We start from the raw sequence: 22,108 nt of genomic DNA, 5'->3' as shown, positions 1-22,108 counted from the left end.
ATATTCGTATCTACGTTGTTCAATTCCTTAAATGATTTAATAATGCATAACCAATGTATAAGCCTGTCTACGAGAATTATTATTATTATAAATTAAAATAAATTATAAATTTAAAAAATTCTTTTTGGAGTAAAAAAAAAACAAATATATATATTTTTTTCATTTATTATGTTTTTTAATTCAAATTTACTGAAAAATAAAAAAAATGTAGAAACATTTTTCATTTTTTTAAACTTACAAAGTTTTTAATTTATAAAACGAACAATTTTTATTATATAAATATTGCCAATATTACATTTCAAAATAAATGGTTGCATCAGAATATAATTTCTTGATCAAAAAATAAAGTAGCCATCCTCCAAGTAACGAAAAAAAAATCTTATAACTGCAATTTACACAAGACATTTGAGTAATACCAGAACAAAGCTTCTTTATTTAAAAGCTCATATTTTATTACTATGAATCCTTGGCTAATTCCCAACTTCAGTAAAATATAAACCAGTGATCTCTCTTTTATCTGATCATCAAGTAACCAAAAATTTAGTTAGTTTACTGATTCTTGAGAGTTATATCATTTGATTCCTGAACAGACTTTAAGTGTATATTCTACTAACTGATCATATTGATTTCGCAAGGAGAGATTACTGTGCTTCAGCCCTTAAATCCCCACATACTGCCAAATAATGCTGAATATCTTTATAAGATGCTGTATCTCAACATATAAATATTTGAAAAACTTGAAGCAATAGATAATTTCACTTAAAAGTTTTTATTTTATTTTTTTAAACTTGCTTACTTTTATTTATTTATTTATTTTATTTTTTAAGAAAAATTCATACGACAAGAATTGTAATAATTTCACACATAAAATTAAATTTTGAGTTAACTTAAAAGAAGGGCATCAAAACCTAACTATAAATTAATGCTAATGATTTTTAATAACAGATGTTTTGAAGGAAAATGTGTATGTAGTAGACATATTATATTTTATTAATGGCTAACATGTATAGAAAAGTAGAATTTATTAAATTAAACTCCAATATATTTCATCCTATGTTACAGGGACATTATCAGGAAGAGAAAATTAGTTAACATTAGTTACATCAATCACAGCTGAGACATCTATTACAGTTAAAAGGGAAACAACAGGGATAGCTTTTGTAATTCAAATAAAAGGTTACATTAAAAAAAAAAAGAAGAACAGTTTATGGCGATTATTTCCCAAAACTTTAAGACTAACATGCAATTAGAGCAGTTAAGATTTGGATAGTGTTGAAAAGTTTCACAAACTCTGTATTTACTGTTAATTGCATCATAAGTGAGGCCAAACTTTTCAGATTCTAAGAATTTTATGTAGTCCCGATGTTCTTGGATTTTAATCTTAGCAGAATGGCTCATCTATCCAAGATAGCAAAACTGACATGAACAGGATACTTAACACATACCAGGTAAAGAAAGATGTAATGATTTATCTTTAGTAGATGACAGAAAAGAAGACAGTTTCCAAGCTGGTTTGAAGATGGCATACAGGTTATTATACTTGCAAAGAACCCATGCTATTTGTTCCAATGTTCCTTTAAAGTAGGGTAAAGAAATTCTTTTTTACATCAGACTATGGTCTGGTTGAAAGAAGATATCTATTGATAATTTTCTGGATGGTAGTTTCATTATATCCTTTAGAAGTCAAGGTATTTTTATTTTTTTTAATTCTTCCAAGAGAAGGGAATCAGCAGAACAGGTTGTGTGATCTCTCTATATATAAGAGATTTGATAATACCTGTCTTCTGTGATGGATGACAGTGCAAAGATGTATAGTGTATCTGCCAGTGAAGATCTTTATAAATAAAAAATCCAATACTACCTTTGGATTTACACATTATTGAAGTATCCAGAAAAGGAAGATTGTTCACAATAGCAAACTTAAAACTAGAGTGTGTAGCATTCAATACAGGAAGTATTGAATTTTCTGTTTATAGAAAAATCTTCCTTTATTGGCAGATACATGCATCACAGAAGATAGGTATTATTAAAATTTCTTATACACAGAGATCATGAAATCTGTTCTTCTGATTCCCTTCTGTTGGAAGAATCAAATAAAATCACCTTGACTTCTAATGGATATAATGAAATTACCATTCAGGAAATTATCAACAGATATTATTCTTCAACTAGACTACAATTTTAAGCAAAAAGAATTTCTATATCCTTCCTACCTTAAAGGAACATCTGAATAAACAGCATGGATTCTTTATAAGTATAATCTATATATCACCTTTAAACCAGCTCAGAAACTGTCTTCTTTTCTATTATCCACTAAAGATAAACTACTGCCTCTCTTCTTGCCTGGTGTCTATCAAGTACCATGTTATCCTGTTCAGCTAAGATTAAAATCCAAGGAAATTAGGACTACATCACATTAAATTCTTAGAATCTGAAAAGTTTGGCCTTCTTACCATGCTACTGGCACCAGACACAGAGCTTTGGAATCAAGCCAGATTCTTCATTCCATTAGATTTTTGATCATTTGTTACTTGTGAAACTTTACAATACTGTTCAGATCTTAACTACTCTGAATGCATGCCTGCTTTAAAGTTTTGGGAAGTAATTGCCAATGTTTATATATATATATATTTATTTATTTTTTTTTTATAATATTAATAAGTTATGTAGCCTTGTATATGAATTACAAAGGCTATCTATTGTTTCCCATTGAACTCTAATACTGCATTCTACTAATAACTCAGCTGTGACCAAGATACAAGCAAGTTGACACATATTGTGTGATTGAAGATTAACACCAATCTTCTCTTCTCTTCTCTCCTCTCCCTGATGATGTCTTTGTAACACAAGATGACATATAATGGAGTTTAATAAATTTTATTTTTCTATACATGTGTCAGCCATTATAAAAATACAGTAAGTTTTTTAATAACAATTACTCTTATTGTTATGTTTTTATGTAAAAGAATGTATATGTGTATATAGTAAAATAATATTCATGATCTTTTAAACTTTTCACCCATTATTTAAAATATATCTAGTCTATTTCCCCGAATTTGTGAGGCATGATATTTATCCTCAATCCCCAAGCAAATTCGGTTCTTCTGTTTCTTTGGCTTCCATTGCTTGTAGGAGTTCATCATCATCATCTTCTTCCTCATCTCCATCCTGGTAAGGACTAATGGAAGGATCTGGATAATGGAATGTGCTTCGTGACAAATCTACTTCAATAGGAAAAATATTAGTGGTTTTCATAACTGCATGACAGTCATTATGATATCGAGATAATGCTGAAACCAATCGCTGTAACTGGAAAACTATGTCTTGAACTGGAAAGTGTCAAAAAAGGTAAGAATTATGAATATTTCAATAAAACTAGATTTAAATAGTTTTAGTGAACTTATAATTTTTACTTTCACTAGTACTAATTTATATATTACTAATGATTACTAATTTATATTAACTCAAAATCATAGAGAATGACTTAGAAATCAACTGACAATTGAAAATGTATTGTAAATGGATTATAAGTTACATATGGGAAAGAATAATGTAGTAGACATCCCAGTAATATTCCAGTTATTGCTATACTTTCTGCAGGAAGTCCTCACCTCCTAAGGGGAAAAAAAGCTCCCAATTTATGCTATCACAACAGCTAAGCCCACTGTATTAGTTTAGTCAGTGAATTTTATGTGGAAAAAGTCAATTTCAATTGGACCAATTAGAAATGGCAGTTTCAGCACTAGCTCTTAAAATTCATTGTATCAAATATATTTATTATATTACAGGACTTCCACACTTTCACCATCATCTCAGCAATACAATGAATTCACCTTCCACTCTCTATGCACAAACCTATTTCTAATTTTTTCTACATAACTTCCACAACTGTTTTATACAGTTCTATCACTGAAAAGCAACCTGCTCATTTTATCTCTTAACAATGTATATTTCAATCAAAACATCTGTATTCTATCTATGAACTTTAAATTAGTAAATAGAATACATCCTCATAGTCAATGTTCCATAGTCCTCATATCATTTTGTTACTTGCTTTTATATCATGGCCTTATGCAATGGAAACACCACATCATTATCTCTGCCAGTCAACATCCTTCTCACTATTGCAGAAATCTTCTGGGCTGTCTTCATGATTATTCCAAAATTCTTCGCCTACTGCTGCTATGCACTGTTCTTTAAATTGTGGTTTGTAGTATGACCAAATGATATCATCTGAATACCTTGGTAATATTAATGGCCTCTACAAGAATGTGTTTTCTTAAATCCCATTATGCAATGCTAGATTGTTACATCACCATTTTTAAATATATAAAATTTTCTGCACTTTTGTAAGCATTTCAATACAATTTAATGCTAGTAAAAAAAATAAACACAGACATTTATAAAATTTCATAATAGCATTTATATATAGTGACATCATTCACATGTCATGATGACTAAGTGGTCTAAGGTACTGCCTTTAAGTCTCAGTCTAGTTCTCTGGGCATGGGTTTGATTACACTTCTGACAAACTTTTTTTGGTATGTGTGAAGAATGAAAAAAAAAAAAGGCAGAAGATGAGAAGAATGAATGGTTGGAGAAATCGCTGGTCAGTGGTGTGGTAGTGAAGTGCAAAGCAGGAGAAAAAGAGTATGAAAGAGGTAGCATAAGGAGAGAGTTTTGCATGGTAATTCCATGATAAGAGGAGTGCTTGAAGAGAGTGTGATGAAACTGTGTTTCACTGGGGTAACAATCAATGATAACAATAATGCTGTTAGGATGCAGAGAGGGGAAAGTGAATAAGATGTTTATGCTTGCAGACACAAACAATCTAGTAGGTGACAAGTGTTGTGTGTGAGAAGATATGAAAGAGTTTCCGGCACAAGTGAATGAGAATAATAACAGAGGTAAGGACTGTGATGCTACTGCTACGGTATGACAGAGGCAAGCTGAGAACTCATGACTCATGGTGTAGGTAGTGCAGGAGAATAGTGTGAAGTGGGTTTGATGGACAAAAGGACTTATAAGGCTAAGGCTGACAGTTTTTAAATTTTAGTAGCTTTGAAGTTAGATGTCATGAGAAAGTGTTGTTCAGTGAGAGTTTGGAAGGGCAAAGTCAGGGAACCTACAGTTTTTAGAATACCCTCCCTAGGCAAATGTGAGTAGAGTGGAATGGAAGAATGGAAGAATGATCAGATAATGCTGAAAGCTTTGCAGGTTCAAATTGCATGGAATAGACAACACATGGTTGAAAGAGGTGAGGTTGCTAGCCAAAGGAGATATTGCAGAGGAGTTTTTTGGCATAGGTTAGTTTGATTTGGCAAAACATTATAGGCATTTTGAGACTTGGTTGATGGAAAATGATATAGTCATAGTGATAGAATGCAATGGGTATGGTATTTTCAGAGAGGACATATGGAACAGGATGGTGGAGGGGTTTTACAACCAAAAATTGAAGTCCCAAAAAAAGAGGAGTTCAGCAGGAAAACAGGGATGTAGAGGGCAGTGTATTTGAAGTTATCTGGTATGAGAAATATAGGTACAGATTGGAAGAGGAACGATGACAGAGAGCAAAGGAAATGGAATTTACACAGCTGCTAAGATATAATTACTTGATACAGCACATAATAAAGAGGATGAGGTGTTCAAAAGTGCTGGCTCTTGTGATAGCACTCAATCTTGATCTGCCATTCATGTGGAATTTTCACTTAAGAAGGGATATGTGTAGAATTATGAAGCAGGTGATTATGACAGATTATAGGAGATAGTCGAGGGGGAGGGTGTTTGAACCAAATAGTATCTGACTACACATCTAGCATTATCAGGCAAGAGCTGCTGAACAAAGCAAAAACTGTGGAGGTTATATGGAGAAAAAAGCAACCAACAAGCTCATGAACAGTACAAGGTACAAGCCAGAAGGTGACCAGTATAGTAAGGCAAAAGCTGATTATGAAAGCAGGCTAGAAGAACAGGCTAAAGAATCCCACAGAGTTCTTTCATGATGTGGCAAGTAAAAGGAAGAATAACTTCAAGAAGTGTTGATAGTAGAGAGGCAACAGAAGCAGAGGAGATAGTTGAGTTATTGAGTGAACATTTTGCTAGTGTGTACCATCCAGGTGGAGATATTGTAGTGCCAGATGTGATATTAACTGACATAAGGATAGAGGTAAACGAATTGAAAGTGCTTGGGATATTGAAGAACCTCAATGCAAATAAAGACATGAAGCTAGATAGGATGTCAGTCCATGTATTAAGTATTTCTAAACCATTATTACCTATTGTTATCACAGCACAGAAATAATAATAATTATTATTACGTAACACCGCCAGGGAGTCCAAAGACTCATCGAGGGAGGGTACCTACTCTACAACTCCCCATCTCCACCATTCCGCTAACCGTAACTACCTTCATCATCTACATGAACGGCATCTACCGCCGACCACCACCACTATTTTCACAGACAATCACAAACATCCATACCCATGGTGGGATTCATACCCGCAGCCTTTTAGCTGGAGAGCAGGTATGCTAACCACTCGGCCAACAAGGTCGACGTTATTTCAAAATTTGAAATATAAAGTTTATTTTTGGTGACATGGCAAAAAATTTTACAAAACCAGTTTGGAATTAAATATTGAAAATAAAAAATAGAGTAAAGATGCTTCTTATGTCAGTAAAACCATTTCTTGTATATTAGTTCTGTTCATATATATATATATATATATGAATGTAGCCCTGTGGAAATGCTCCTACCCTCCCCAACATCAACAAGCACTAAATTTCTAAAAGAAATACTAACAAGTCTAATTCTAGATAGTAAATGATTAAAATTTCTATGCCTCTTTCTTTTCACTGGTTCACACTTTCATGTTCCCATGGAACATGAAAGTGTGACACCCCCCCCTGAAAACTCTGGCTATTAACCCATTAACTCAAAAAAACTGCAGAATTCACACTATTTCAGACAATAGTAGTAGTATAACTATTAGGATTCATGCTCTGTTCCATGATACCCCTGAAATCATTAGTAGCCATGGATTCAGCTTTCAGTTAACAGCTATGGATGAAGACTGGATGCCCATCAATCTTCCAGATTAGTTGGGGACTAAAAGAGCTCTGTCTATCCTCATTAAGAATAACAAGCTTTACAGTGTTTTTTTTTTCATTAAAGAAAGCATATTGTACTGGGTTAGAAGCAATGATTTCATTGACTTTTTTTTTGAAAATAACAACTGATATTTATTAATTTTGATAGGTCTCGTGAACCAACAGGGCCATAAGGGGCAATCATCTTGATTGTAAGGGAAGCGGCACTCCCATGGACCCCCCTAGCTAGATCTATCCTCTCCTTCTTCTACTTTGAGGAAGATCCACTTACTTTAATCTTTCCTATAAGGCCTTATCAGCCAACTCTTCTTACTTTATTACCCTTATGCTATTAGAGTACTCGAGGGCCATGGGATCTTTTCATTTCTGGCCTTACAACTATGCCCTCTCTATAAACCTTACTATATTTCTTCTATAATCTACTCTTTCCCCTTCATTATACCCTATTCCTCCTATGGGTTTAAATTCGGAAGAAGGCTAGTTCAGAAGCCTTAAGGTAGCAGCACTACCACTGAACTATTCCATCGTCAGGCTGGTCCCCTGACATGGAGAACATAATCCTACTTGTAAGCTGACGGAAAAAGATAATCGGATTGAATCTATGGGAAATGACCCTGGAATGGAAAAGGGAAAACGAAAATGGAAACGACAAAATATAATACACATAGCAAACTGGAATGTAAGAGGAATAGCATATAAAGAAATAGAATTAGACCAGTTACTAAATGAAAGAAATTTTAAAATAGCAGTAATCACTGAAACAAAAAAGAAATTAAAAGGAACTATGAGAACTGAAAATTTTAATGTGATATACAGTGGAGTCGACAGAGACCAAAGAGCACAAGCAGGAGTCATGATTTGGATACATAACTCCCTTTCAAAACAGTTAAAATATTATAAATTATGGAATGAAAGAATAATAGAAGCTGGAATAAAAATAGATAGAGGCTATTTAACAATAATTGGTTTATATGCCCCAGAAGAAGGAAGAGAACAGGATAATATTGATTTTTATAATCAGCTACAAAACATATATAATAAAATAAATAAAAATGACTACATAATTTTAGCAGGAGACTTAAATGCAAGAATTGGAAACACGAAAATTAATAATAATATAGGAATACATGGAGAACACACTCTAAACAGAAATGGTAAAAAATTGATTGACTTTGTAGTTTATGTATTTAGTATTTAGTACCTAAAAATAATGAATTCCTTCTATAAACATAAAGACATACATAAATATACTTGGGCAGCAAGAGGATGGAAATCAATATTAGATTACTTCATATTAAATGAAAAGACATCAAAATTTTCACTAGATGTTAGAGTTCACAGAGGATATGAAATAAGCAGTGACCACTTCCTTGTTAAAATAAAATTAAGATTACCACCTAAATGGCTACAAGTAACAAGAACAAAAAGAAAAATTGAAACATTTGTTTATAAAACTAGACTATTAAATGACACAAATATACAATGGCTATATGAACAAAGAATTAACCAATATCTAGATAAAATAAAACAAAATGAAGAAATAGAAATAGAATGGCTTAATATAAAAATGATACTAAATGCAGCAGCAAATGAAAGCTTAGGAAAGACCAAAAAATTCAATAAAAGAAAAAAACTGAAGATCTGGGATGATACAATCAAAGAAATAATTAAAAAGAAAAAAAGAAGCCTATCACAAATGGTTAAGCAGTAAAAGATTAGAAGATGAAATAGAATATAAAAGAATAAGAGCCATAGCTAAAAGAGAAGTCAGAAAAAGACATAGATAATCATGGAATAAATTTGTTTCTAATTTAGAACATGATTTATATAAAATAAGACCCAATGTATATAAGATTTTGAAACACCTAAATGCAGATACCAAAGAAAACATAAAATTAAACACTGAATTAAAATTAGAAGAATTTCTAAATTACTACACAGAACTGTGGACAGACAAATATTTTAAAAAAGACAACTGGCAAACAATTGACGAAAATGAAAAGGAAATAACTGAAGAAGAATTAGAAATCAGCCTGAAAGAAACAAGAAACGGAAAATCACCTGGAGAAGATAAGCTAGGTTCAGAACTATATAAATATGCAGGAACAAGATTCAAAAAAAGACTCTTATTATTTTTAAATAAAATTTACTCAACTGGTATCCCTCCAATAGAATGGAAAAAAGCAATTGTGATTCCTATCTTTAAGAAAGGTAATAGAGATGACCTTAAAAACTATAGAGGTGTCAGTATACTAAATTCCTGTTGCAAAATATATAGCAGAATCTTAAATAACAAACTAATGAAATATTCCAAAAACTTTATTCTAGAGGTACAGAATGGATTTAGAAAAGGACGATCATGTATAGACCCAGCCTTTTGCCTAAAATTAATAGTAGAGAAAAGAAGAGAATATAATTTGGAAACACATATTGCATTTATTGACTTTGAAAAAGCATTTGACAAAGTTAAAAGAAACATATTATTTAACATATTAAAAGAAAGACAAATACCAAATAATATCCTAAAAGCTATCACAAGTATATATGAAAATAATCAAATACAAATAAGATTAAATCACGAGCTATCATATACAAGAGAGATAAACCAAGGGGTCCGACAGGGATGTCCCCTCTCAGCAACTCTTTTTAATATCTACTTAAATGAAATAATAATAAAATGGAGTACAAATTTACACCAAGGAATTAAACTTTCACCTACAGTTAACTTAAACACTCTCCTCTTTGCAGAAGACCAAATAATAATTACAAATTCTGAAGATAACTTGCAGAAAGCTATTTTAAATCTAAATGAGATATCCAAAGATTATGGTATGATAATATCAACAGAAAAATCAAAAACTATGGCCTTTAAAGGACAAGATCCAGCAAGAACTAAAATAGTAATAGATAACAAGATCTTAGAACAGGTGAATTCATTTAACTACCTAGGATGTATGATCACATATGAAAATGAAAAAGATATAAACGTAAAAATTGCAAAATATTTAAAAATAACAGGTGTAATTAACTCTATATTTAAACCAAACCTAGTTCAAAAACAAACCAGGCTAAAAGTATACAATACATTAGCCTTACCGGTGTTAATGTATGGAAGTGAAATCTGGACAATAAAACAAAAAGACAAACAAAGATTAACAACAGCAGAAATGAAGTTCATGAGAAAAACTGCAAAGTATACTCTATTTGATCACAAAAGAAACGAAGATATTATGAAAGAATTAAACCAAGAACCAGTAATAGAAAAAATTAAAAAATATAAACATAAATGGATGGAACACATTCAAAGAATGAAAACAGAAAGATTACCAAAACAAGCCTTAAAGTACAAGCCATTAGGAAAAAGAAAACCAGGACGTCCTCTTAAACGATTCAACGATGACTTCTAAGGCCAGAACAGGCCATGCTAGGCCTAAATCCTTGATACATATGATGATGATGAAGAACACTAAACCAAGTAAGATCCTACTAAATAAAAAGTACATGATGCTATGTTCAGGAAATAATCAAGGGAAAAGGAGTAGTGATAGCATTCAACACAAAACATAAAGACAAACTTCTTGATTGGAAGGCAATTTGAAGTCAAGTTATGTGGGCATATTACAAAATGGAGAAATGGACAATGAAACTTGTTTGTGCTTACAGTCCCACAGAAGGTTCTCCTAAGAAAGAAGTGGAAGAATTTTTCGAGTCATAAGAATAGGCAACTGGCATGAAGAAAATGGAAAAAGTGGTCCTTGTTAGAGATCTAAACAGCAGAGTAGGAAACGAATCCTACCAGGTATAAAGACACATTTTTGGAAAATTTGGAGAAAAGAGCAAGGCTAATAATAATGGTAAGTACCTGCTGAATTTCTGTTCATGATATAGACTAATTATTGCAAACAGTGTGCTTCAACAAGCCTCATAGATTATGTCATTTTTCATAGCAATATCTTTATGCTGGTTCAGGATACAAAGGATCTGAAATTGGAAGTGATCATCACTTAGTTTAAGTAGGATAAAAATGAATATCACACTGAAAAGAACAGTATGTAAGAAAGTTTTAAAAAAAGAATTAAAGTCGAGCAGCTTTTACAGGTAAACTGTAGACTTAACTAATTCAAGAAACAATGAAACAGGTTGACAACAAAAAACAAACCTTGGAGTCACAGCAGCAAACTGAAGAAAACAATCTTTGATTCATCTAGGGCAACATGATAAAGTTATCTGCAAGGATAGAAAAATAACTTTAACTTCTTTAACTTTTTGTGTTCAAGACATAAAAAGTTCAAGAAGTGGTCCTGGAAAAAAAAAATACTCAAAGTTCCTAGCAAATTGGTAGATGCCTTAAAAGAATACAGAGAAAAATATATCATTGCTAAGTTATGTGTAAAAGTAGCTAAACAAAGATCATGGGAAGACTTTTGTAAGAAGATAAAAGCTAAATATCACGAAGGTGGCAGAACTTCTGGAGGCTATTGAAAAAGCACAAAATAGAGGAAAGAGGACTATAAAAGGAATGAAAGATGATAAAAATGACATGGAAACTGAAGATAAGGATATCCTAGATCTCTGGAGTAATTACTCTGAACGACTGTTAAACAAAACCAAGCAGTGACAGATCAGTAGGAGAAATTTTTCAAGAGAAATGCAAACAGGAAGTCTGCATTCCTCTTGAAAATACCCAATTTGAAAAAGCCTACCAAAAGCCTGAAATTGGGAAAGGCAGCTATAATAGATAATATTCAACCAGAGCTCAAATAAATGTGGAGGTATAAAAGTTTTGCTGTGGTTACACTGTATAATACAGAGAGCCTGGTCAGAAGGTAGAATTTCAGATGACCGGAGTAGAGCTCTCATAGTTCACATTTAAAAAAAAAAAAAGGGCTAAAGCTGAATGTGATAATTATACAGGAATTTTTCTACTAAGTTTTCCAGGTAAGATGTATGCAAGCATACTTGAGAAAAATTGTGGAAGAAAAATTGAGAAAAGAACAAGATGGGTTCAGGCCAAATAGAAGTTGATCTTCTGTTAAGAAGGGATATTGGTGGAATTACGCAGGTGATTATAGCAAACTGAGAAGTCAACTTAAGTGAACCATGGCTTAAGAATTTGGAAGAGGAAGACAGCTATGCATGGGAGATGATTAGGGGTGTTTGAAAAAATTGTAGTATAGACAATATACTCGGAATCAGGAGGATAAATCAGGGAATGTAGAGGGTGGCGATGAAGAAATGTATAAGCAAATTGAGTTAGCAAAAACAAAGGAAGGAGTGGGATGAGCAGCATCATTAGGCAGGGGTGAAAGGCTGAAAAGGAAAAAGTGTTATGGAAGGAATGTGAAGAAAAAGGTGATCAGCAAGCCTATGAGCAGTACAAGACAAGGGCAAGAAGGATTACTTGTGTAGTAAGGAAGGCCAAAGAAAATCTCAGAGTCTTTCACTATGCAGTAAGGAAGAAAAACTATGGAAATTAAATAGTTGAGTTATTGAGCGAAATTAAATATTGCAAAGGTGTATATCATCCAGGTGGAGATTTTGAGGTGCCAAATGTGACAATAGGAGTAGATAACTGGAGGTGCTGTTGATTTGGATAACAGGCAAATATAAAAGATATATATATATATATATATATACACAGTAAACCACCGTTTTTACGTTCCCGCAATTTACGTTTTCCTGCCATTTATGTTATTTCCCGTTGGTCCCTTCTTAAGGCCTATTCTTACGATATATTGTTTTTCTGCTATTAACAACTTGATGTGGACGTTATTTCCCATGATTTGCGTTTTTTTCTCAGGTGGAAATACTGATTTCGAATCGATTTCTGCAGAAATCAGATCATTTCTGTTGCCAGATGACATTACTTTCAGCTGTAGTTTCGCTTTCGCCATCACGGTGACTTGCACGTTTGCAGCAGTAATGTAGTGATGAGCGATACTATGCCTTTTCAATCACAGTATGAATTGATATTGCAGAATTTCTGCTACGTAATTTAGCGTGTGAAAGTTGCGGTGGTGGATTATCCATGTTAGTAACATGGAGAAAAAAGACAGAAAATGTATTTCAGTAGAAGAAAAGTTGGCAATTCTGCGACATGTAGATTGGCATGCTGAAACATGTATGCATTGAGCAAACGATCTTGGACTCTCCGTGTCCACTTTGAACACGATAGTAAAAAACAGGTCAAGCATTGAACTCAATGCAAAGCAATCTGGCGCTAAGTAAAAAAAAACGAAAAGCAAAAACAATCAACAATTAAAGATATTTTTAAATAGATAAATGTAAGTAATTGTAAATTCATTTATTTTCAGTTATTAAATTTTGTAATCTAGTATGTAGACTCACATACTAGCAGTAAGTCATCTTTTAGCCTTTTTAAATGTTTTTTTACATTTTCTGCTATTTACACTTTTTTTCCATCAGTCCCCTGAAAAGTGTGTAAAAAAACTGTATATATATATATATATATATATATATATATATATATATATATATATATATATATACAGGGTGTTCGGGATAAATTTGACATATTTATAATTAATTATATTTTTCCGTAAGTTACATGTATTAACACACACTTCTCTTCATTTAAAAGGTTGGACCCTTCTTCATTCATATACAAGATGTCAGAAAGGATGGATAGCTGGAACCCACCTGAATCATGGAAGAGAATAACTTGTATCATGATGATTCGTGCCCGCCATCAAAATAAGGATATTACGACTGCTGCCCAATGCTCCCTGAATACAGTAAAAACAATCAGGCATGAACTAGAGACTTGCAATGGTGACTACGAGGATGTAGCAAGAAGAAAGATCCCTAGCAGACGATCTGATTGCGTTCGTACAGCAGAATTCCTCGCAAATCTGCAGGAACAGGTGTTGAAGAACCCTGGCATTGGAATTCGGGCTTTGTTCGTGGAGTTGCTAACTGTAGTCAAGCCCTGGATAGCAAGGGTAGCCAATGGTAGGCCGTATGTATGGCAGCAGGATTCGGCCCCTTGCCACACCTCTGGGAAAAGTCAAAAATGGTTGTCTGAAAATTTCTACGACTTCACCAGTCCAAATGTTTGGCCTCCAAACTCCCCAGACCTTAATCCCATGGATTATTTTGTATGGGGCGCAGTTGAAAAAGACACCAATCGCACTTCCAGTAATACAAAAGCCCAGTTAATGGATAAAATTAAAACAGTTTTTGCGGCCCTTCCCAGGGAGACTGTAGCATCAGCTTGTTCGAGGTTCCGAAGCAGAATTGAAGCTGTGATCGATGCTAATGGTGGTTATTTTGAGTAAATCTTGTTGATAGTATTGTAATTAACTCTGCCTGTAATGTTTTTTTGTCAATTCATTAAATTTAATAGATACAAAGAAGATTTTCTTTTTCCTTACGAAACTGTCAAATTTATCCCGAACACCCTGTATATATATATATACGTGGAGGAACTAAATCCAGGAGAAGAAAGGTGACTAAAAAGGGAGGTGTACTGAATCGTGTGGTACATCATGTTTAATTGGTACATCAATGATATAGAAAATGATTTAAGGAGAAATATTCAGTTGTTCGCCGATAATGCAAAGCTATAGGTGGTCAATGGAGATGATTTAGAGACCGTGCAGGATGACTTTAATATACTGGAAGTATGAGTAAAGGATGTAATGGCTGCCAGAATGTGGCCAAGTGCAGGTTATGCACTTTGGGATGAAGATATCACAAACTGTGTACTACACTGATGGAACTGAAAGGCAGGAAATTGATGATGCCAGGGATTTGGGGATGATTGTGGTTAGGAACTTGAAGATTAGAGGGTAACATTTCAAAGTGGGCCAAAACAGCACAAACATATTTCATAGCTGCTGAAGAACACACTGATGAGCAGGGATAGAGAGGTTGTTATTCCTCCATTATATGGCTTTATTAAGGAACATCTGGATATTGCATGCAGATATGGTTGCCTGGATTCCATATGGATGAGGAAAAAGTAGAGAGGATCCAGGGGATGAGTAATTGCGAATGTGGTGGGTCTACAGAATGCTCCCTATGATGATAGACTGTAGACCTGAAGGCCTCAGACTAGTCGATAGGTGATAAAGAGGAGAAATGATAAAAAACATATAAGGTATTAAAGGGGGTTTTAAAGGATTTTTCAATACATGATAGGAAAGGGTGTCTTCCTACCATGTTCAATCATGGCAAGAAGAAATGGGTTGGCAGAGGTGGCGAGTGTTTCATTTGGGGAATGAGTTCAAGGAGAGGTATAACATGCATTGTGTGAACAACTGTGAGTGGGCTTCTTACGAGTCTTTGACATCATGGAGATACTCAAGAAGTTATAGTAATAATAATAATAGTAATAATAATAATAATAATAATAATATATATATATATATATATATATATATATGACATTACATAATTCAAGAGAATTTTAAATGAGGAGTATATTCTGCAGAATGACTTAAACAGACTGACAGTAAGGTCAAAGAATACTGGTTCAAGTTTAATATGGTAAAGTGTATGGTTATGTACTTTGAGATGAATAGATTACAACTCACATATTACAGTGACAGACACAAACTGCAGGAAATTGATGGGACTAGGGATTTGGCATAGGGGTGATGATGGTGGACAAGGATTGAATAACATACTGACAACTGATTGAATAACATAATAACATAAGTGGAGATAAGGAGATAATTATTCCTCTTTATAAAGCTTTGATACAATGACATCTGGAATACTATGTGCAGATTTATCAAATGGATTTCTTGAGAATGGGGGACAGTGGAGTGGATACAGAGGGGAGTGACAAAAGCTACACATTCCATAGACTTTGCATGTATACAGTAGATGCACACTATAGCAAACACCACTATAATGAAATAATGTGCATGAATTACAAAATGCTGGACAATTACCATAGAATCAATGCTCTTTTAAGCTAGCTATTACCGATAGTAAAAGCTCATAACCTTCATGATAGTGACCAGAATTTCCTAGCAAATGACATCAAAATCAGTTGGCAAAGGAAATCGTAGGAAATTTTACATTGATGACAGAATGACGTTATGTATGGAAAGAACCATACAGAAAGAAAGGAAATAGAGGGAAAAAAGAAGAGAGAAGGTAAGAATATGTTGAAAATTTGATATTCTGTTGGAATACAAGTTATTGCTAAATGGAAAACTGAATGATGGAATGAAAGAGAGCATAATTGTATGAATCTTGAAGGGGGGGCCATCCATGGACTGTATAAAGATGTAGGTTCTTTGCATGGAGAGTAGTTGGTGAGTGGACATTGTCCGAGTGTGTCGTGAATGAGATTAAGGCACAGTTTGATCAGCTTTGTGTGTGATATTATGTACCTTCCACAATGAGTCTTTAACTCCATGGAAGCCTGATATTAATAATACTGTAATAATAAAATAACAAAGGAAGTTGTGGGAAACAGAAACAAAGGAAATTGTGGAAAGTAGAACAAAGAAAGTCCTGAAAGTCAAACCGAACCTATTCTCTTTTAACTTAGTTCCTTTCATGACAGGGAACTAAATTTCCTGACAAATGATGTTGAAATCAGTAAGCAAAAGTGGGAAATTATTTATGATTTAGTGGGAAAATCATAAATAAACACAGGAAATGGAGGGAGAAAGAACAAAGGAAGTTGTGAGAAATAGAAACAAAGGAAATTGTGAGAAATGGAATAAGCAAAATGGCAGGAACCAAACATACAAGAACACAAAACAACACATGAAAAAAAGTACAAGTGGAAACAATAATGAGATATTATAATGAAGACCTAGAAGAGTATGAAATTATAAAAATAAAAATGCAGAATTAATGTTTAAATTTCAAAATGTCATGTTTTGCTTAAATTAATGTTGCTTACATGAAATCTTCACAATGAACTAAATATGTGCAGACTATACTATTAAAATCAAAAATTTAGACTAAGAAATCAAAAATTCTAAATCAGAATAGTTTTTACCTTATATTATTATTAGATTATAATAATAATAGTTTTTTCACCTTATGAATTTTTCAAACAGTCTTCTGTGCCATATTTCTTTAATTTACAGTTCTGAGAGAACAATATCACTTCATGCCAACTGTTCAAGTCTCTGTCCAATTATGAAATGGAACTGTTCATACTACCCATGCCAATCGCTTTTCCCTTCCTCTAATCTGACTAATGTTGATCACTTTAGTTTCCTTTCCTTTTGTAATTAAAGGTGACTAATTCAAAGTTAATTGCCTGCTGAAGTTTTCAGGTTATTTTTGATTTAATGATATAGACTGTACATATATAGTTTATCATCAAGACTTCAAGTTACATTAAACTTAACGTAATATTTTGAAATTTAAATGCTAATTCCGAATTTTTATTTTCATAATTTTATACTCTTTTAGTTCTTTCTTATATATATTCAGTTATTCTTTGCATCTGTTTTTTTCATGTTATGTTCTTTATGTATAGATCCTGACAATTGTTTGGGTTCTATATGATTTCCAGCCATTTTCCTTTGTTTATGCCATGGTTTCTGCTAAAGATAAACATTGTTCTGTGGTACAATTTCACACCATTTCTTCTATTCTGATTCCTGCAATTTTCTTTGTTTCAATGGAATGGTGTGTTGGTGTCTGTCTGTGGGGAATCATTCTTTTCTTCCACAAATTCACTATGGTAATCCTTACACTGCAACAAATTATTTCTCTGGTCCTTATGGATTCACTAATAATGTGTGTTTACTAAGTTGCTAAAAAGATTTAGGATGAGTTTTTGGGTATGAATGAATGGAAATGGGTTACTCCAGAAAGTTGCAAGTATTCTACGAACAATAATTATGTGGGTGCTCCTAAAATGAGTCCTGTGGACTATATGAATAAAATAAAATAATATCATATATAATATGATATTAGGTTTGAGGATATCTGGTGAATGTCATTGATTCATAACCCTACAGAAAGATAAGTAATTTTTTTTCAAATGTTTAGTAATAATACTGAGTTAGTTTACTGTATTTCTTTCTAAGTGTATGAGACAGAATGAGTTATTTAGACTTAGGTAATGTGTATAATTTCTTACATTATATGCCTTCAGTAGGGTGCCTATGCATGGCAGTCAAGATGTCTTTGCTGGGCAAGCTAAACTTGCATGATTTTGTTCAGTGTAAAATTTGTGAGGTGTATTCATTGCACAAATTAATAGCATCACCATAGCACAATTGGAAGAATAGCAGAACATTGCGCCCTTTTATTAAAAAAGACCTGGGTTCAATTCTCGTCGTGACGTGGGGAATCCTTATATGGGCTTTTTCAGTTGAAGGTGAGTTAGCCGATCACATACGGTGGAAGCAGGGTTTTTCCCTCCTGGAAACTCTAGTTTTTCATCCCAAGTATACAGACAAATCGGCCTTCAGAACACACACAATTTACAGACAAAAAATACCGTTGTTGGTGATGGTGGGAGATAGATGCCATTGATGGTAGTAATGCCATAGTTGGAGAATTAAGTAGTAGTGGAGAGGATGAGATGTATTTAGCGAAGTAGAATAGTGTGCCCTCCCACGATGAGTCCTTGGACTCCCTGGAGGTGTCACGTAATAATAATAAGTTGAAAGATTTGTGGAAGGAGTGTGAAACTAGTGAGAGAATCTGTAATAAATATTTTGAGAGTGAAAAGGTCAAAGCTGTATAACTGAGAGGAGACCTCCACATAGCCTTTAAAGGAATGCGGGGAACTAACCAGGGCTTCTGAATGTCCAATCCTCACCTTCTCGTGGTGCACCCTATTGGGTATCTACCTGGATACTGAACGAACGAGGATGGGCTGGCAATTTGGGATTTAGCCAACCATATTGTATTCTTATTGGCTTAAACCATTATACAAAATGATGGTACAACATGACAAAATTTCATGCCGGCTGGAGCATCGCCCGGTTAAACAAGGCCCCCGTTGTTTTCCAGGGAACCAGGGTGAACAGCGAAAAGTCAGCTACTGGAACAAATCTGAAAACACACCCCAACTCAACATCACCAGAGTTAAAGATCAGTACTATCAACATAAGAAGCCTGAATGGCAAAGAAATTGAGCTAGCTGAGGAATTAGATAAGTACCAGATCGACATAATAAGGGTGACTGAAACAAAAAAGACAAAAACTGGTGAGATCTTTCTGAACAATAAATACAAAGTGTTATATTCAAGAAATGACAATCAAGGAAAAGAAGGAGTAACCATAGTATTCAACAAAAAATACGAAGCTAATCTTCTTGAATGGCAGGCAGTCTCAAGTAGGGATGTAGGCTAATATCAGAATGGGGTGGACAATGAGACTTATTTGTGCCTATGGTCCCACAGAAGGTTCTACTATGGTAGAAGTGGAGGAATTTTTTGATGCTTTAGAAAAAGCAACTGACATAATCAAAAAGGAAAAGTTGGTCCTTGTTGGGGATCTAAATAGCAGAGTAGGAAATGATTGTCAGACATACAAAAAAATTTTGGGAAAATTTGGAGAAAAGAGCAAAGCTAATAATAATGGCAAATACCTGTTGGATTTCTGCTCAGGACATGGACTGGTTATTACTAACACCATGTTCCAACATAAAAATGTGCACAAATTCACATGGAGAGAAGAGGCAAGGAATAAGAAAAGTCTCATTGACTATGTTATTGTTGATAGTGATGTTTTCTCCCTGGTGCAGGACAACAGAGTGTACAGAGGATTTGAAATTGGAAGTGATCACTACTTAGTCTTGAGGAGGATAAAATTGAATTTCATAGTGAAAAGAATAACATGTAAGAAAGTTTTAAAGCGAATAAAAGTTGAGCAGCTCTCAGATGTTAACTGTAGACTAAAATACACAAAGATTATTGAAGGAAAAATGAAAGAGTTTGAGAACAGGAACCAAAACTTGGAGATTCAGTGGCAAGCCTTGAAGAAAACCCTGATTGATTCAGCCAGAGAGGAATGAGGCTGTCTGCAAGAATAGAAAAATCAGAACTCTATGGTGGACACAGGAAGTTAAAGAGGCAGTCTAGGAAAAGAAGAAAGCATATCAAATGTTCCTGGCAAATAAGTCAGCTTTTCTTTTAGAGAATACAGAGACAAATGTAAGAAAGCGAAACACTGTGTAAAACTAGCTAAACAAAAGTCATCGGAGGACTTTGGCAAGAACATAGAAAATAAATATCAAGAAAGCGGCAAGATATTCTGGAGGTTGTTGAAGAAACTTAGAAATGGAGGAAAGAGTGCTATAAAAGGAGTTAGAGATGATAAAGGTGACATGAAAATGGGAGAAAAAGATATCCTTGAAGTATGTGGCAAAGGGGTCAAAAAATATGCTTTGGGTTCGGACCTTTTAAGTATGTCTGGGGAGGGAAAAGAGAAAATTCTAGAAAAAGACCAAATAGATTGCATATCTAATTATAAGAATAGGCTAGGTTGTAATTTATTATGTCTATACACAAATGCCAGGAGCATTAAAACAAAGGGGTTGAGTTTGTTGCTTTATTGAATATGATGTGGCCTAAGATTGTTGGCATTAGTGAAACCTGACTATCAGAATCAGATATGGTAAGTGGGATCTAGTGTAACAGATATACTATTTTAGGAATGACAGAAGAGATAGGAGAGGAGGAGGAGTGCTACTAATGATATCAGATGACTTAAGTCCAGTTAGGGTAGAAATACAAGAAAACAATGATGGTAACAATGTCTCATGTAGCGGTGAGTTTGAGTCTATCTGGTGTGAAGTGGAGGGTAACAGAATGAAATATATGGTGGGGTGTTGCTGCAGACCTGGCGACTCAGTTGTAGGGGACAAAGAAATGCATCACCAATATAGCCTTATGGGTACCAAGTGAATGATCATTATGGGTGACTTTAATTTTTCAACCATTGATTGGGTAGAAGAGAAATCTCATGATAAGAAAGAGGATGAATTTATTGAATTGTTGCAAGACAATTTTCTCAAGCAGCATGTGAAAGAAGGAACTTGAGGTCAAAGTGCATTGGATTTTCTCATAGCATCAGAAAGGGTCTCTCAAGAATATGGCTATTTTACCACCAATTGGTGACAGTGATCATGCTGTTCTTTCTTGGGAAGTATCTACTTGTATTGAAACTCCGATTAAAACAGGCTACATGCTGAACTACTAAGCTGGAAATTATGATCACTGATACCATAGGAACTATCTTTGTTCCTATGGTATCAGTTACTGAATGGAAAAAATGTCAGCAATGCATGGGAATCTTTGAAAAAGTGCTTGAATGAGGCAGTATTCCAATGTATCCTTAGTGTTTGAAGAATAAATAGGTTGGGAGTGAAATGGATGTGTGCAACCCTTATTAAGCAAGAGAACCACAAGAAGATGATGATGTGGAAAGAATATTGTGAGAATAAGAGTGAGAGGAGTTATGAAATATATAAAGCTCAGGCTAGAAAAGTAACGAGTATTGTGAGGAAAACTAAAACGGAGAATGAAAAGAAATTGGCTGTGCAAGCTAAAGGTAATCCAAAAGAATTTTATCGTTATGCCACAAGCAAAAGAAAGAATGGTGGAAGAGTAACGTTATTGAATGCAGATGGTACACGAGTGTCGGAAGCTAAGGAGATTGTTCAGTTAATGAGTGCTCACTTTGCTAAGATATATCAATCAGGTGTATGTAGTATGGTGCACAGTGCTACTGTTACATTGGATGAAGAGTTAGAGGTTCATGAAAATGAAGTTGAAGAGCTGTTGCATAACCTGGATAAGAATTTGTCAATAGGGACAGATGGTATATCAGCCCATTTGCTAAAAGGAAAATGTTCAGCTAAACTGGCTAGGCCTTTCACATATTTGCATAACGTCAATCTCAGTTCAGGAATGATACCACAGGAATGGAAGGAATGTATGATAGTTTCACTGTACAAGGGTGATGCAAAAACTGATGTGTCTAACTACAGACCTATATGTATCTCTGGTGTGGTAGTGAAGATTTTAGAGAAATTGGTAA

The 22,108-nt window shown here is 33.9% G+C and overlaps 1 protein-coding gene across 2 annotated transcripts in view; it reads right to left on the bottom strand.

Moving 5' to 3' along the window:
* Positions 1 to 2,821: 2,821 nt before the first annotated feature.
* The window catches only part of PICK1 (protein interacting with PRKCA 1), a 170,162-nt gene continuing 150,875 nt past the window's right edge, over positions 2,822 to 22,108 (bottom strand). For both annotated transcript variants that reach the window (XM_090407330.1, XM_090407331.1), the window contains one exon: positions 2,822 to 3,329. In XM_090407330.1, the coding sequence (XP_090263456.1) occupies positions 3,079 to 3,329 (251 nt within the window). In that variant the 3' untranslated portion in view covers positions 2,822 to 3,078. The remainder of the gene's footprint in view (positions 3,330 to 22,108) is intronic.

The sequence above is a fragment of the Typopeltis vanoorti genome, chromosome 17, assembly GCF_054136105.1.
Source record: "Typopeltis vanoorti isolate ZY-2024b chromosome 17, IOZ_Tvanoo_1.0, whole genome shotgun sequence".
Classification (NCBI taxonomy): domain Eukaryota; kingdom Metazoa; phylum Arthropoda; class Arachnida; order Uropygi; family Thelyphonidae; genus Typopeltis; species Typopeltis vanoorti.
The sequence above is the reverse complement of the archived record's forward strand: the minus strand, read 5'-3'. Positions and strand labels throughout refer to the sequence as shown.